At 41.5% G+C, this 16,616-nt stretch overlaps 1 protein-coding gene across 1 annotated transcript in view; it reads left to right on the top strand.

The window, feature by feature from the left end:
* Positions 1 to 1,799: 1,799 nt before the first annotated feature.
* The window catches only part of cds1 (CDP-diacylglycerol synthase (phosphatidate cytidylyltransferase) 1), a 33,354-nt gene continuing 18,537 nt past the window's right edge, over positions 1,800 to 16,616 (top strand). Inside the window, exons 1-2 of the mRNA XM_087849480.1 lie at positions 1,800 to 2,092; positions 15,216 to 15,373. Of these exons, the coding sequence (XP_087705606.1) occupies positions 2,024 to 2,092; positions 15,216 to 15,373 (227 nt within the window). The 5' untranslated portion in view covers positions 1,800 to 2,023. The remainder of the gene's footprint in view (positions 2,093 to 15,215; positions 15,374 to 16,616) is intronic.

The following is a 16,616-nucleotide window of genomic DNA, read 5'->3' as shown; positions in this document are numbered from 1 at the left end:
CTTCAAGTTCAACAAATAAAGCATCAGTAGAGCAAAAAATAAATGAATGGCATTTCTCAATATACGTAATTTTCTGCTTGTGATGATAAGAATTGTGATTAAAGGATTGGGAAGCGCATTAGAGTTTTAATACATGTTAAAACATAGAAAGTAAACGTGCTGTTGTGATCTGGTGCTAAAACGGTAACCTGAGTGGGACTGAGGGAGTGAAACTAACTTGATTTGTTCGAGATAACAACGAGACTAAACAGGACTGCTGCGGTGCTGAGCTTTATTTTACTGAAATCGGTGATCGGCGGAAAAAAATGTTTCTTTTAGCGAACTAACAGCACTTTAAAATTACTTTTTTATTTATTTATTTTTTTAAAAAGGTATTTGTGTTTAAATATTTTTTTGAAGTTGTGCCGAGTGCATTTAGTGAACTGAGCAGAGGAAATAACACCAGCGGGGGTCTCCACAAAAATAGTGCAGACAGGGGTGTGTCTAAGTGAGGACCCCGGTGCTCACTGGTCGTAGATTACCGCAGCATGTGGCAGAGCTGGTCAGCCCGGTATGGACTGACTGAGAGAGAGAGAGAGAGCGCGTACGGCACCGCAGCAGACCTGTGTAAAGGCAGGCAAACGCACAACGGAAGTCTCGGTGCTTTTACTTCAAAATAAAAGCTCGACTTTAAATGAGCGTCACCTACAGGCTTTGTGTGAGGGTTTTTATACTTCTCCGAGGTTTGACTTCAGCTAATATTTGTACTACTAGGATTTCTCCAGGGGTAAACATGAAATGCAGGGTGTAGGCTTGGTTTACTTTGGAGTCTGCTTGTCTTTTTCTTGAACACCCATAAAGTTTCCATAGGTTTCTGCAGGTAATTCTATATAATCCATGGAGTGCTTTGAGTGCTCAAGTTGACTGTAAATATGATATTTAATTTCATTAAAGAAAAAAACAGTTTTGGACAATCTTTTTGATCTGTGCTTCTACAGTGAGCTCTGTAGTTAAAATTTTTTTAGGATCTTTGACTAGAAATAGATCCAGTATAAAAACAACAGTTTGGGCAGATCTGTGTTGGGTGAACTCATGTTGACATAACAGAAGACCGAAAGTCCAAAGAAAAATACAAAAATATCTGGAAGAAGGGGCACAAGAAAGGAAGAGAAGGACCAGGGGCCTAAGGAGCAGATGTGGAAGATAAAGTCTAAAGTGGTCCCGGTGTTTACAGCAGCATTAGGAGCTGCAGTGGCTCCAGCAGATTCCAGGCACAGAACCTCTCTGCACAGAAGAGTGGGAACAGCTGTGCAGAATCATCAAACCCCTGCTAGTAGAGGATCACAAACATAAACTCCAAGGAGGGAAAGAGAGCTTGTAGGGTAACAGGTGACTTTAAACTGGCTGTAGGTGTGAATGATTTCTCTCTGTGTTAGCCCTGTGACAGACCGGTAACCTTTCTACCTGTGACAGTCAGCAGCTCCAGCCCAAGTCTTAATTGAATGAATGGAAGAAAATGGATATATAGGATTAAAAAAATGAAAATCTACAACATTAGGATGTTTGGATATGTTTTTATATGCTTTAAACCTTTATTGAGCAAAACTTGAGCGTCTTTTAGGAAGTCTGCACACGCCGACCAACAGGACTCTGCGTCAAACCATTAAAGGGCTTAAATTTCCAAAGCAAACATCTTAACAGGAGTAAACCAAGAAAATTCCATTTTAAGTAGACACTTTATTTTGAAAGTCCCTACAGGAAGTTGTCTGTCCTTGTTCCGTGAGCTTGTCGGCGGTAGGAGGAGAACAGGGATTGCGGTCATAAACAAACACACGCAGTGGAGTCGGTAGTGTCTGTGGGGCTGTGCAGCAGCACTGGCTGACTTTCAGGGAAGCTGACCTTCTCGACCGGCACCGAGAAATCAGACCGGCTGAAAAAACCCGAACACGAAGAGCGGATTGTCTCCCACTCTCCCTCCCTCCTCCCTTCCCTCGGAGTCGGCTTATGTGACACATTCACGTCCCGGCGGAGAAACGAGAGAAATATGACGGAGCTGAGGAAGCGAGGCGGAGGCGGAGCAGACCCTGACAGCGCCGATAATATCAGCGACAAGGTAAGGTGCACCTGAGAGCGTGAAAAGACACCATTATCCGTGCGAGACCTCGCCCTGGGAACGAGTCCGGCAGGTTGTCGGAGGCTGAGCCGGGCCGGCCGGGTTGTCAGGTTAGCAGGGCAGCTACATAAGCTAGTTAGTTAGCCGCTTGGCTGCTGTCCGGTAATCCCAAAACAACCGAGACACGGTCACGGAAACGGCTCTTTGAAACCACCGTTTGCCTTTTTGGTGTGAGCTCCTCGTCCTTTTCAGTGGCTGTCACCGTGACAATTTCACAGTGTCACCGTGACACAGACTCATCAGTGTCACTCCTGCAGGCTGAAAGTTGGATGTGGATAATTACATTACAGTAAACAAACACGCAGAGATCGGAGGGCCTTTAAGCTTCGGTTTACTTTGCTACTCAACACGAGTGATTTTAAAGATTGTTTTGCAGTGATTTGACGTTCAGCTTGTTTATAATCATCATGTGATGTGATGGCTCCACTGATCAAAAATCCTATTATTTGAACTATACTGTAGTGTAATAGAAAAATAGATTTCTTCATTATTGATCATCCTACCTGTGGTGTCCTCACTCACTTGGTTTGTGGCTTTACTACCAAGTAGTTTGCTTCTGCCCCAAATCCCCTAAAGTAGAATGAATTAGAATTTGAGGACAATGTGAAATTAATCTTTGAAATAAATCTGCTCAAAATTAAGGCAGCATTTACACTATAACACACAGCCGTTCAAACTTCAGAGATATCAGTGCAGTTGGGAAGACCAAGCGGTTGTGAATCAATTTCAGGTGCAGTGGTTTTGCAGATCATTGCTCTCTCTTCTCAGTCCTCCTGACTTTTTTTAGTGTCCTTGTCCTTGCTTGTGTCTTGAGAGCGTAGCTGCAGCCCATTCATGTTGCACAGGTAGTCCAGGATGTGAACGGAGCTGCAGAAGAGTTTCATCCCAGCTGAAACAGAGGAGCAGAATGAGGTGTCTGCTTTACAACTCGCCGCTTTCAGAAAGCGTGCCCTCACAGCTTGCTGGATATCCAATATCAGAAAAAGAGAGTCAGTCAAGGACTGTGTTTATGCTCCATCAGTGCCAGTGTGTGCACATTTTAGTCAAGGATCAACTCTTTGAAATATTTATCTTTGTTTATTATGAATGGAGAATTTCTTTTTACCTTAGCATGCCTGAAATGTGAAGTTATTTGATTTTTTGCCTTTCGTAACACATGTACTCCTGTGAAAAGAGAAAATAACCAGATAACTGACCAAAACAGTTTAAGTTTTTTTCTTAACCCCCCCCCCCCCCTTCTTTTTTTCCTCTATATGTTTAATAAATGATGAGAAATTCTGTTTTAGCACAAAAACTTGAGCTGTTTTTCTCTTCATTTTGAGACTCTGGTCAGACTGAGGTTAAAATAAACATCATTGATTATTGAGCTCTGCAGCTGTTTGAATACTGCTCAACACCCAACGTGTTCTTTATTTTGGGTCAATAAGAATCAGTTCCTCCTTTTTTTTCTCTTGTTTTTTCTTTTTGTCAGCTGGTTTTCCTTCTGTTGTATGTCACTTGTGATTTATCAAAAACATCTGAGCCCTTTGTGAGACTGGTGAGATTGTTTCAGTGTAGTTTGTTGCTCACAGGTGTGATTCCCAAACCTAGGAATTACTCATTTTCCTGGGAATGATGTGATCTAAAATTCATGCTTAACATGTACATTTTTCTTGTTGTTTGACCCACCTGCAGTATTTCCAAAACATCAGAACTTCCACGTATAGCTTGTATCCCAGTTTAGAGTCAAACTTGAGTTGCAAGCTTGAGTTAAGATTATATAAATGGTCAGTGTGTGAGTCACTCATATGTTTTATACATCTGTATGTGTTTGGTTCTGGTTACTGTTGCTTAGCTCAGCGTGTTTACTCGTTCTACCTCGCCTCACTCAAAGTGCATTCTTGGAGAGCAGCTGCAATCGGCCGTCTCGTTGAAGTCGACACAAGAGACGAGAAGCAGGCGTAGGCAAAGTGTCACAGAAGACCCAATGAAAACATGATTTACCTGAGCAGAAAGGCACGCGTGTGCTGCAGTGTCTGGTTAGTTACTGTTGGCATACATTCATAGTGATACACAGATAAGGTTAGCTGGAAGTATTTGTCTTAAGGATAGTGATGTGAAGGTTACTTTGAATCTAATAGTTTTATAGATCACTAGTTACACTGTTCAAATGTAATAACCAATGTAATCTAAGTCATGTGACCTATTTGAATACGTGTATCTGCACGTCTGTGTAGTGTTTAGTGTTTTAAACTGCACTGAAAGTGCTCGTGTCCACCTGCCGTGGTGGTGGTTAGTTGGCAGCAGGCTTACAGCCGTGCACGCTGATCTGATTTTACTGTCAGTTGAGAAGAAGCGCAAATTCAAACAAGATCAGCCAAAACAAGATGGCCAGAGTTTGAGTATCAAATGAATGAAGCCTGTCCACACATAGAGACGTCCTCTCCGTGACGGTGTCACCACAGCTTTGTTCACCTACATTATCCTGAAATCTTCTAAGATAAGGCGTTCCTGCAGACGATGACAGGATCTGTTATGTTTCGCATAACAAACTGAGTTTTAATTTCATTTTAAGATTTGTTTCCTTACTGAGGAAAACTGTTGATTCCTTAGTTTAACTTCTGTCAGTCATGCATGTTGCTCGTTACTCTCACACAGTGCTTCCAGATCAAGCTAATAAGTACTAATATTGTCACCGTTTCGTAGTTTGAGTGCCACAATTCTAGTGTAACAAATCAAGACATCTGTCTGTTCAGGCTTTAGATTATAACACTATGATTATTTCACACGCACACACTTTGTCTGCTCCTGCAGGTATTACAGCTGTCTGAAGACTAGGTTTAGCATTTATTTTTTTTATTTAATGCCATCTGCAGCTCGTGACTTCCCCTGCTTTGAATTTGAAATTTCAGCAGTTGCTAACCAGCTAGCCCTGGTCAGTGTTGGGGAGTAACGGATGTACCGCCGTTACGTATTTAAAATACAAAATATGAGTAACTGTATTCCGTTACAGTTACCGTTTAAAAAGGTGGTATTTAGAATACAGTTACTTTGTTGAAATAAATGGATTACATGGCGGTACTTCCCTGTTTCATATTGTGGCGGGTCAGGACTGTTTGGGTTTTGTTTGACAGCTACGTTCTGTTGTTCCAGGTGGCAGCGTTACGGTTGCCATGGTTACAGGGTGCCGCTCTCTCTCTGCGTGTTTCCTGGGTGAGAGAGGCCTTTTTGTTGTTGTTGTGCTAAGCTAACAGGCAGAATGCTACAGGTATAGCTCTAAAGAATGTAGCATCATAGGCAGTGTAGTCCGTGCTGCAGGGAGAATGGACTGCCATACCCGTTATGTGTCTGTGAGCGAGGGAGGGAGAAAAAGGAAAAGTACGAGCTGTCATCGAGCAAAAACGGGAGCTGGAAGCATGTAAATATAATAATAACCACTGCAGCTAAAAAGAGTGCCTGACGATCCCAGTTGTAAGTAAGCTATTAAGACTCGACTGTACACCGTGTTCGTGTTTTCCTCTGAAACAATAAGTTCTGTTGGAGCAGCCTTTCAACGCCTCTCTCTGTCTCTGCTAGCAAAGTTGACCCAGACAACAAAGTAAAGCTAGTTTTCGGCTACGAGCCGACACAGAACCCACCGTATTAGCCAGAGGTCCCTTTACTACGGTTCGGAGCCGCGGACCTTCAGTAACAGTAATAAATCACAGCAATAGTACATTCATGTAGTTGTAAACAGCATGATAATATATTAAGTAATCCAAAGTATTCAGAATACGTTACTCTCATTGAGTAACGTAACGGAATACGTTACAAAATACATTTTGGGGCATGTATTCTGTAATGAAATACATTTTAAAAGTAACCTTCCCAACACTGGCCCTGGTGCTGACTTACTGTGTTGCCGCTGTGGTCGTAAATCATTCAGCAGCTTCTTGTCCCCCTGCTTGGACGTGGACGTTACTTCTACTCCAGTGTCTCGTCCTGCAGCTTTTGCAGGGCAGTCCTTCTTTAGCTCTGGAGATCCAGACTTCTGAAACTGGTGCATTCATGTAAAACGATAACTACCATCACCGTGTGGTGGAGTTGGAGTTCATCAACAAAGACTCACGAAATAGTGGGGGAAAAATGTCACATGCACTTGCCCTCCTCCGCCACGAACTGAATCTCCATCTCAGTTAAACAGTTTGTTGTTGTTACGTATGAATGTTGCCTTAACCTTTACAAACTCAGTGCTCATATTAATCTGCAGACAAGTCAGCATTTTAATAAACTGTGAGATGTTTCTGAGATGATGCAGCCTCTGCAGCGGTCTGTCTGCTACACAAATAAGTAAGTGCAGCTCGTGTTTGATTAGGAAGTCCAATTCCGGTGGCTTAAAATCTTCCAGTTTGAGTGTAAAGGAAGATGGATAGTGGGATCCATAACTTTTGTTTACAATCCCTAATTTCACTGTAATTAAATGGTTTGACCAATAGTTTACCAAATTTAAGGATACTGATTTTTTTTTTTTTGTTAAAATTTAGACCTGAAAATTTACAAACTGTTTTTTGTAAACGAGAGGTGAGATGAATATCGGCTCCTGTCCACACCAAAACACCCGCTCCTGGCTGGTTTCTCCTTTTTATTTGCACGTATCTGCAGATGGTGACAAATAAAGCCCTCATCAGTCAAATTACACCATGTAAACGCTTCTGTAAGGGAACTGTGAGGCGTTCCTAATAGAAAGCAGACGTGCAGATCCACTGGGTTTTAAAAGGCATGAGTCAGGCCTGTGTGTGTCTGTCTTGTTTTGGAGGTTAAAGGATCACTTTGCTGTCACACACCCTGCAGAAACACCCAAACAAAATATCTTCACATGATCGGTGCTTTATGGAGTCAGCCAAGCCAAGCCACAAATCCCACACGCACCCATATAGAGTATGTTTATGTATCCACAGCCTCTCTTTGTTCTCTCCAAAGCAAATATTTATTTTCAGTGGTTAGTAGGCAACACATACATCCTCAGTTGTGCTCAGTTCCGGTGCGGTCTGCGTTGTTTGCCGTGCAGGACAGTTAGCAGCTGCTCACGACTCCACATGATGGGTGACCTTGGTGGGCTGTCTGCTGGCCGGCTGGCCGTCCCCGAAGCCTCCAGCAGCGGTGGCGGTGGCACCGGGACATTTAACGCTCTGCTGATTACAGCTTCACTTTTCTCAGCACTTGTTAGAAATGCTTTTGGACAGCACGGCACTTTTTGCTCCAGCTGTCAGAAAACTTTGTTTATTTAGTGTTTATTTATTTATTTAGTGCTTTCAACCTCTAACTTAATAAAGTAAATAAACAATAATGTCGTAATAACTCCATGGCATGACCGCAGCGGTTAGATGATCAGAATCATAAAATCGTGCCTCAGACCACACATACGGTCTGGTGTAGCATGTGCTCACTGTGTTTGTGCCACGCTTACAGTTGAAGAGATCTTAAATCACTCATGATGTCAGAAAGTTTATTTATTTGCAACATTTTAGCCTCTGAAGTATAGCTGACTTTGAAAGTCTCAAAAAGCCCACAAACTAAGTACAGGGATCGCCCAGGATGTTGGGGTTGGTTCTGGTACAGTTAAATCATCAGAGGACTAACAAGTCAAGCTAGTAGCCTAAAAGCATAACGTATCTATGACTAGGATACTCACTGTGGTGACTAATTTACTTGTCATTTCTATGAGAGACAAAAATGAGGCTAGTTGACATAGAGAGAGGGAAAGTTGGGTAAAGCCACCTGGCACAACTGTATCTTTGATGTCTTGAGGCTTTGTGACATTTCTGCACATTAAAATCATACAAATAAAACTGGTATTTCTGGTCCAACTTAATTATACGCTCGTCCAAGACTGGATTCAGAGCTGACGACAGTTCTCTGTCAGAGTTGAGCCTTGCAGTCAGATCAGGCTCGGGCGTTCTGCTGCAGCGCTCTTCCTGTCCGAAGGACATTTTTCCTCCCCGCTGTCTCCACCTGCTTGCTCATGGGGGATTAATTAGGGTTTCCTCTAACGTTACAGGATCTTTGCCTTGCAATAAAACATGAAATGAAAAGGTGACAGTGTAACAGGCAGCCTCTTTTTTCACCCATCCAGCAGTATTGATTTCTCTATTGAGCATTTCAGTCGCTCGCAGGCACCTCTGATTTCATGTGGCTCGCTGTGCGTCGTGCTGCAGCGCTGCTGACAGAGGTGCAGCTGGGGGAAAGCGCTACTTCAGATCAATAATTGTGGTGATTAGCGGAACTCTTTGCAGCACTAATGGAGGGACGTGCTGAACTGTGCGAGCCCACAGTGGCAGAAGCCTCCTACCTTTGACCAAAGCCTCGTGCTGCTGCTGTCTGCTGGTCAGGGTCCTAACCTTGTGTATATACAGTGTGTTTGTTATGCGATTAAAGTTAGTCTTGTGCTGTGTTTAGCCTTTACTGTCAATCCTATCTTGACATTGTCAGATACTTCTACATATCTCAAATCATCAATGCATCAAGCAAACACAGACCAGGAAGCTTCTTTTTATCTGCAGGAAGCGATTAGTCAGCTCACTCTGAGGTGGCCTTGCATGTTATTGAGCAGCATACATGCTTTTAGAGATTGAGCATTTAATTTACTTTACTTAAAAAAAAAACATTTTGGTCTTTGTAATAGGATTGCTCTTGAGCTCTCATAAAGTATCACAGTATGAAAGCGGGAAACAGAAGTGTGCGGCAAGTTGATGAGCCTGAGATTCTTTTCCAGTGTTTTTTTTTATTTTCTATTTCTATAAATAAGCAGAAACACACGGTGTCGTAGCCGTCATTTATTTTTTACCACAGTATCTGCAGATCTAGTCCATAAATACTTATTCAAGCCCATCCTCATTTACCAAAGCTGAAACATTGATTTCCTTCTCATTTCTGCTCGTGTTTGGCAGTTAATCTTCTCACAGCTAATTGGTTAGAGAAGAAGGTTGGAATGAGATCGTGTGGTTTTATTTTGTACTTGTTCAGCCGTTTATTAAGGCTGGCAAAATAGTGCAAAAATAAAAGGCAAAGATGAAACTAAACAATAACCTAAACTGCATGACCTAAGATCAAAGCATAAAAAAACCTGGAAACATGACATGAACATAGCAAACAACCAGACAAGGAATGAATAAAAACACACAGGAGGGGAAGTGGAAACACACGGAGAAACAGCTGACACAAATGAACATAACAGCGTCACAGGGGAAGAGTAAAACTACACACACTGAACATAGAAACACAAGACCTCTTCAAAATAAAACAGGAAACATAATGAGATGACGTGACAACACGAACACGACAACATGAGACACATGAAGGGCGAATGAGACTTAAACACAGGGGAATCTAATAAACAATGAACTGTAACAGCAACCTTGGCATAATAGAAATGAACTTAAATAACCTAAAGGACTTAAACATAAACCATAAACGTCAAAATATATTGATACTCAAAACGCTGGGTCACATGACCCAGGATCATGACATCCACATGTTAAAATGTGTTTGCACAACTTAATAAGTCAGATGCATCTATACCCGAGCACCCAAAGCCATAGGAGAAAACGCTGTATGAGTGGGTGAATGTGGCTTGTAATAAAAGGTGATTTTAGTCCTCATTTACCATCTTGTCCGGTCTTTTCCAGGATGGCAATGCTTCTTTCCTGAAGGTCATTAAGGGGTCACTGAATATTTTGATCAGGATTCTTAAGTAGACGGTGCTTCTTCATCTAACATCAGATGATCATCTTTTGAAGCTTTTCAAATAAACGTTACGTTGTTTTTTTTACATTAAATTTGTCACCAGTTTAGCTCGAGATGTAAAATTACTCCCACATCCTTTAGTGGCTGCGCTAAAAACAGCAACAGCCAACGCAGCTGCTTCAAGTAGCTTTGAGATGAAAAAGTATGAGATGTGGCACGAGCTGCTCGTCACTTGTCCCTCTTTTAGATCGCCTCCTCCCTCCTCACACTTGTGCAGCAGAGGCATTAATATCCAGGAGGAGGACAAAGATGACAGTGGAGGAGAGCTGAGCTGCAAGGACGGCCAATGAGCTGCTGCTGCTTGTGGCTTTAGAAAAACACGGGCATACTGAACGAATGACATTTTGCACACACCACCTGCTGTGGTTGTTTTCCTGTTTCATCTTTCTCCGTTATCAGTTTGCACATGCTCACTTCTCATGATAACAGGTACTCAGGATTAGTCTGACCCTTAGCGCAACTTGGACTGATATCACAGATATTTGCAGCATTGAAGGGTTTGACTGTGCAGTGATTACACAGCAGTTGGCTCGTGTTGCTGCATAAACAAAGGATTAACCGTGTTTGACAGTTTCATTAAGAAGCTCGAATACGTTCATCTAGATTAGGGCTCAATGTTGCAGCTCTGCATGTGGCCGTGAACAATGCTGAGGCCTGCTGCTCCATGGAAACAGTTTCTCAACTGTCGACAGGCTGACTCAGCTGCAGAAAATGCCACCAGTCTATGGTCACTGGGCAAACATTGGTAAATGATAATGAAAAACAGCAGCAACACTGTTTGCTGCTTATTTATATGGTTATATGGGTGACCACATTAACAGCCCCATGTTTTTATTCTTTAGCCTTGGCTACATATAAACTGATTGACTTGCTGTGCATTGCTTTGCCCAGTAGTGAACAGCTTAATGTATTTACTACTCGCTTGTGTCATCCGACAGTATACTTCACTCCCACTGCACAATTGTTTTTCAGTTGCTCACCTTCAAGTTGAGAAACATTACCTGGCTACCTGCCTCGTGTTGCTATAAGTCCCCTTTAGACTCTGCTAGAGTGGCTTTGCATGATTCACAGTTTGTAATAATCCTTATGTGTCCTGTACCAGGACTTGGTGCAGCTCCTAAATTCACCTTCTCTCTGAAACAAACTATTTAACACATTCCCATTTTAATAGGATCTTTCTTTCAATTGAACTTTCTTCTGATTGGCCGCCTCTCATAAACAGAAGGTTTAAATGGCAGGTGGGAGGGGCTTCTGTGCTCACAGCCAGAGCTCTCTGCCTGAGATGGCCATATCTGCAACATCATACACAGCCAAGGGTAGGAAAAGCTGTCTGAAATTTATTTATTTATTTTTTGACAATCACAATCAAAAACATGTTTCTGCATTTAAAAATGAACAAACAGTTTGATATCAGACAGAACTGTTACTGTTTCCATCTTCACTCTGAAGCTTCTTTGATTCCAACAGATTTCCACGGGGGAGGGAATCAGAATCTTTTACACTGTGCACTAGTCTATGGTGTGTCTGCCCAAATCTAATTTTATTGTAAAGTCATCTGAGGCTTCAGGAGTGCAGTGGAGTGAAAGGAAAAGCAGCTCAGTGTTTTCTTCTGTTAGTGATTCTGCTGCGGGGATGCCAAACGAGGAATGGGGATTAAAATACTCCTGTTGTAGCGCACTAGGGCTGCCACAAACGATTATTTTGATAGTCGACTAGTCACCGATTAATTTTGCGATTAGTCGACTAATCAGATCATCATCCATTGGACATAAAACATACAGTTTATTGCACCAGCATGCATCTGCTCTTATATAACTATCATTAGCGTACAGCTTTAAGTGTTTAAGGTATGTGCTAACCAAAAATAAAGACAAGATGATAGTTTATTAAATTTTAATGAAATTTGCAGATTGTTTCGGTGAAGCTTAATAAACTCCTTGCTATCTAAAATATAACAGGACACCGGAGTAGATTCTCGAGCATCTCACACTTCTGATAATCAGTTGTCTGCTTGAGTTTATTCAGCTGTGTAAAAACTATAACTTTAATCTCAGCCAAACCGATTTACTCAGGAACAAATAAAATACTAAAAAAAAAAGCCAAACAATAACATTTTTAAGTTATCTAAGTGACTTATATGTCATGTTTAACCTGAGGAGCGAAAGACGGCGGTGGGTTTGAAAAGTCCGGTGTTCCCACCTCTAGTGAGCCTAGCCCCCGGCTAGCTATCGAGCTAGTGGGTAACAGACGTCTCCGAAAACGTCGGAGCGCTTTTGAAAATATGTGGCGTCTTGATAAACTGAGCAGATATTTGAGGTTTACACAGCTACATTCTCGCCTGAAAAGATGTTAAATGTTTATTTTGTGACCCAGAAAGAATAATAAGAGTAATATTAAAACTAACGAGCTGCCGCCATTGTTGACAACTGAACTGGGCTGCGCTATGAATTCTGGGACAGAGCTACTTCTTCTTCTTCGGGGTTTAACGGCAGCTGGCATCCTTGTACATGCAGTGCTGCCATCTTCTGTTTCAGTCCGTTATTACACTCTTAAATCCTACTACTTATTCCTGCGTCTTTTGGGATCTTACAAAGCTTCAAACGATGCGTCGACTATTAAATTAGTCTTCGACGATTTTGATAGTCGACGTAATCGTGACTAGTCGACTAATCGTGGCAGCCCTAGTAGTGATTAGGTAATTATTAGTCGTCCCACAAAGCTCACTGGGTTGATTGGTTTTTAACTGGTGTCAGAATGACTAAAAAATTGGCCAGCTTGTTGGCATGGACCGTTTTATAGCTGTCCACCCAGACACGAGCAAATTGAATAAAAAAACAATGCAGTTCATGTTTTTCATATTAATTTTCTTGCTATTTCTGTCTATTAGAGAAATTAACTATATTTAATGCTTCAGTAAATTTAAGCCCCAGTCTAATTTTCTACCAGGGGAAGGCTAATACTTCTGTGAGCATTAGCATTGTTTTATATTTGAAACACTGTGAGAGATACCGGGAGGGAACCTAACTAACAGTATTTGTTTTGTGTAGATTTACTACGCCTGTGGTGGCGTGTAATCAAACATGATAACTGCTCTTATTGCTTTGTGATGGTTACTTCTATGTGACAGGAAATTGTTAAATTCGACAGTCTGATGTGCGTCAGCTTCAGCAGTTTGAGCCTGCTGATAATTCCTTGGTTGAAAACTGAATGAGTCTTATTGTCACTTCATCTCCAAGCCAATGTTCCAGGGATCCGGTTTTAAACAGTGATGTTTTTATTTCTATTTTTAGTCAAGATTTGCAAGCTACCCTGCCAGGTAGGCAGTGTTTCAGTCTCCTCATTAAAACCTGAGTGGATTTCTACAATTACACCTCTCCTGCCACGAACGCCAACTTAAAGTGAACCCTGAGCCTGCTCCCACTTTCAGTGCTTTCTCAGTTAATTACATCTGGCCACGATCAGGGACCTCATTTCCAAACGAATACCTCCGGTTTAACCCCGATGGCCCTGCTAACCATATTTAGCAGCGTTTGAATAAAAACAACCATGAAAGGCAAAGATGGCTAAGAACATCACCGAGCTGCTCGGGTGGATAGGACATCCTAATCCCGAGATAGATGTGTGCGCTGACTTTAAAAATAGCTTCTTTTTGGGAGAAGCACGTTTCTGCTCACCTCTTTGTTATAAGACAGACCATGACTGATGTTGACGAGAGCAAAACGGCTTCTAGGATGTCACTTAGAGGAGTTTTCCACATTAAGGCTGCTAAATGCATTATGTTCTCTCGGTTTGTTCTTACTGACTCAGTAAATTGTAAATGAGGGCTAACAATCAAAGATGTCTCAAGTTCCCGAAACAAAGCTTCCCAGGAAGTCTGTTATATTTTGTCCCTGCAGTGTTGAGGCATCAGCTGTGTGACTGTGGGTGCTGCTCACTGAGTTTAAATCCAGATTAAAGATTCATTATCAGCTGTAAAGATGTTTGCTTCAGGGCAGAAGCCTGTTAACCTCGCAGCACCAGGTGTAGACTTTCAGCTCTCTGCTGCCGAGCCAGTAAGGCTCCTGAGATTGTAAACAAACCTTTAAGGGAAATTTCACTCATTATCTTGGTTTAGAACATCTGTCATGTTCAGGACAGGAAAACAAATTACTTCATAGAAATGTAGAATTTGTGGAGTTAAGTGTACTTTTGTGAACATTTCTGCATGTTATAGTAAATGCAAACTGTTTACAGTAGTGTCCAACATTCTTGAATCACCATTAGGCTTCAGTGAGCAGTAGAGGAATCAACTGAAAGGCGATATGCATCTGTCGGGTCTTTGCTAGAGTTTTCCTGTTTTGTTTTAGATGGTGTTCATCTGATGTAGCAGGTTTTTCTAGACCTGCTGCTTCTTCTTTTTCCCCTCATTTGTCCAACTTCATCAAATTGTTTTTAAAGGGCCGGCTGCACACCGTGCTGAGATATGCTGAGTTTTAGACCAAAAACGGATTTTTGCAGCAGGCCTAAAGATACAGTTTAAAATTGGCTAAGTTTTCTCTTATTTGTAGACAGCACTGGTTCATCCTTGAGTCAGATGTCTTTCTTATCCTCGAATGCTTCAATCAGCTTAAAAAACAAAAAAATGTCTTTGAAAATTCTCATCTGCAGGGACTGGACTGGAAATGAGTGAAAAAGCAGCCACAAATTTAAAAGCTCTCTGAAAAGCCTGGAAAACTACAAGTCTGACTCCTTTGAAACAAAATGTAAAGAAATGGGTGGTGTCTGAAGAATTTTGCACAGTATAATAATCTTAATCTCTGTGACATTTTCACAATCCTAATCTGGACCAATCACGTAATCACAGCCAAAGATGGGGGGAAAATCTGATGCCGTCGTAAACATAAAAACTAGCCTAACATTGAGTGACATGCTGTGAAGTGTCACAACTGTAGCTCTAACTTGGGAGAGAAATGCGTTAGTAAAAGCTTAGTTACCTATGGTAACGAAGAAATTGTTAGTGAGATGTGTCATTTATTAATGTATGATCCTGTTTGACCGATCCAGCCTCAGAGGACACAAACACCAAGTCTGCTCTGTCTCTGTCCTCCCCTGTAGGGGCTAAACTGACCTAATTAAAGTGCCGTCTGCTCAGCCTCATGTTGATGTTCTTAGTTTAGACCTGACTCCTGCAGCGTTTACCTGTTTACCCATTTCAGGAGCTCTCAGTGTAACTCTTTCATGATGAGATGTCAGAGACCTGTTTGTCAGGTGCAGACTTGCTCTGTCTTAAGTCGGTATTTGATTATCTCTCTGTTCTCGGCAGGAGGCTGATGGCGATGACAGGTTGGGGCTGGCAGGTGACGCAGAGGGAGAATGTGATGGCGACTCCAAAGCAGACACTCCAGATTATCCTCTCTCCACAGCAGACACAGACAACACTCCAGAATGCCTCAACAAAGCTCTGGAGGGGCTGCCGCCCAGGTAAACAGTCCTCAAACGCAGAAACCCACATGCCAGAAAACATTTGTGCCCAAAGCGTGTCTTTTTGATATCCGTGCTTATAAATTGCTCACAATCCCACAGCTGAGCTGGAATGCAGAACCACAGGGGTTTGATAATATTAACACGCAGCCAAACTAGTTTGAGTCTCCGCATGAGAGTCCATCGTAGCTCAACAAGCTTTGTCCAAGATGGTAGCAATTCATTAAAAAGGAATGACAAGTGTTCTATTGTTTAACTGTAGGAGTCTGTTTATGGGCTGTCAGAAGTAGTTATAACAGTGCAGATGCTCTCTGGGAAGATATTTGGAGGGCTGCAGTTGGTTGTTGGCATAAAAAGCGGCAGAAATAGTTACAAAATTACAAATAAGTTCAAAGCAAGTGAGGGTTTTTATTAATAGTAGGGATAAATGTTACTAGTTCACTAGACAGTTATTATGCTTATGTTCAGCTTTATATTCTTATGTTTGGACTGTTCAAAACAATTTTTTTCTTTCTTTGTTGTTTTTGTAAAATAAGAAACCCCTCACTTGTCCTCTGTCTCAGGTTGTTTAACCTCCCTTCAGCTTCCCTTTAAGCTCACCTTCTGAGAGCAGCTCGTAGGGTTGGAACCAGAGATGACCATATTAGGGATTTCCACTCTGTGATAACATATAGAGGCAAGAGCAATAAAAACTAGGCTAGCTCAGCTGAAGTCTGAGTTTTTGGCTCTCAGGGATACTTATACATGAATGTATTTTGCCTTTTTTAATATTCACCATTGGATACAGGGCATATCTGGCAGAAAAATGAAAAAACTGAATAATTGTACTTTTAATACTTGTACCCCTGCCTTTTAAAAAAGTCATTCATATTTTATAAATGTACAACACCAGATAATTTGACAAATAAAACATAAGAATAGTTATAATTTTGAATATTTTCAGGTGGCTCTTAAATACACACATATACACACAGTGTTCCTCCATTAGATCATGTTCAGTTTTGACTTTTTTAAAAAAAAAGACTTGAAATAACCATTAAGTTATTTGATTATTAAGTATAACGTATAGATATCCCTGTGTATACAGTGTAAATATAACAGATCAGATCAACAGATCAATATAAAGATCAAATTCATTCTAAGTGCAGTGAATCGTTTGCATGTTGGCTGTTCTGCTGTTCGTTGACACAGTTTAAAGATTTCTAAGTGCAGCTCAGGTGACCTGATGAAACCTGACGTGCAT

Source organism: Neolamprologus brichardi, chromosome 12, assembly GCF_056152115.1.
Source record: "Neolamprologus brichardi isolate AB-2024 chromosome 12, ASM5615211v1, whole genome shotgun sequence".
Classification (NCBI taxonomy): Eukaryota; Metazoa; Chordata; class Actinopteri; order Cichliformes; family Cichlidae; genus Neolamprologus; species Neolamprologus brichardi.
The sequence above is the reverse complement of the archived record's forward strand: the minus strand, read 5'-3'. Positions and strand labels throughout refer to the sequence as shown.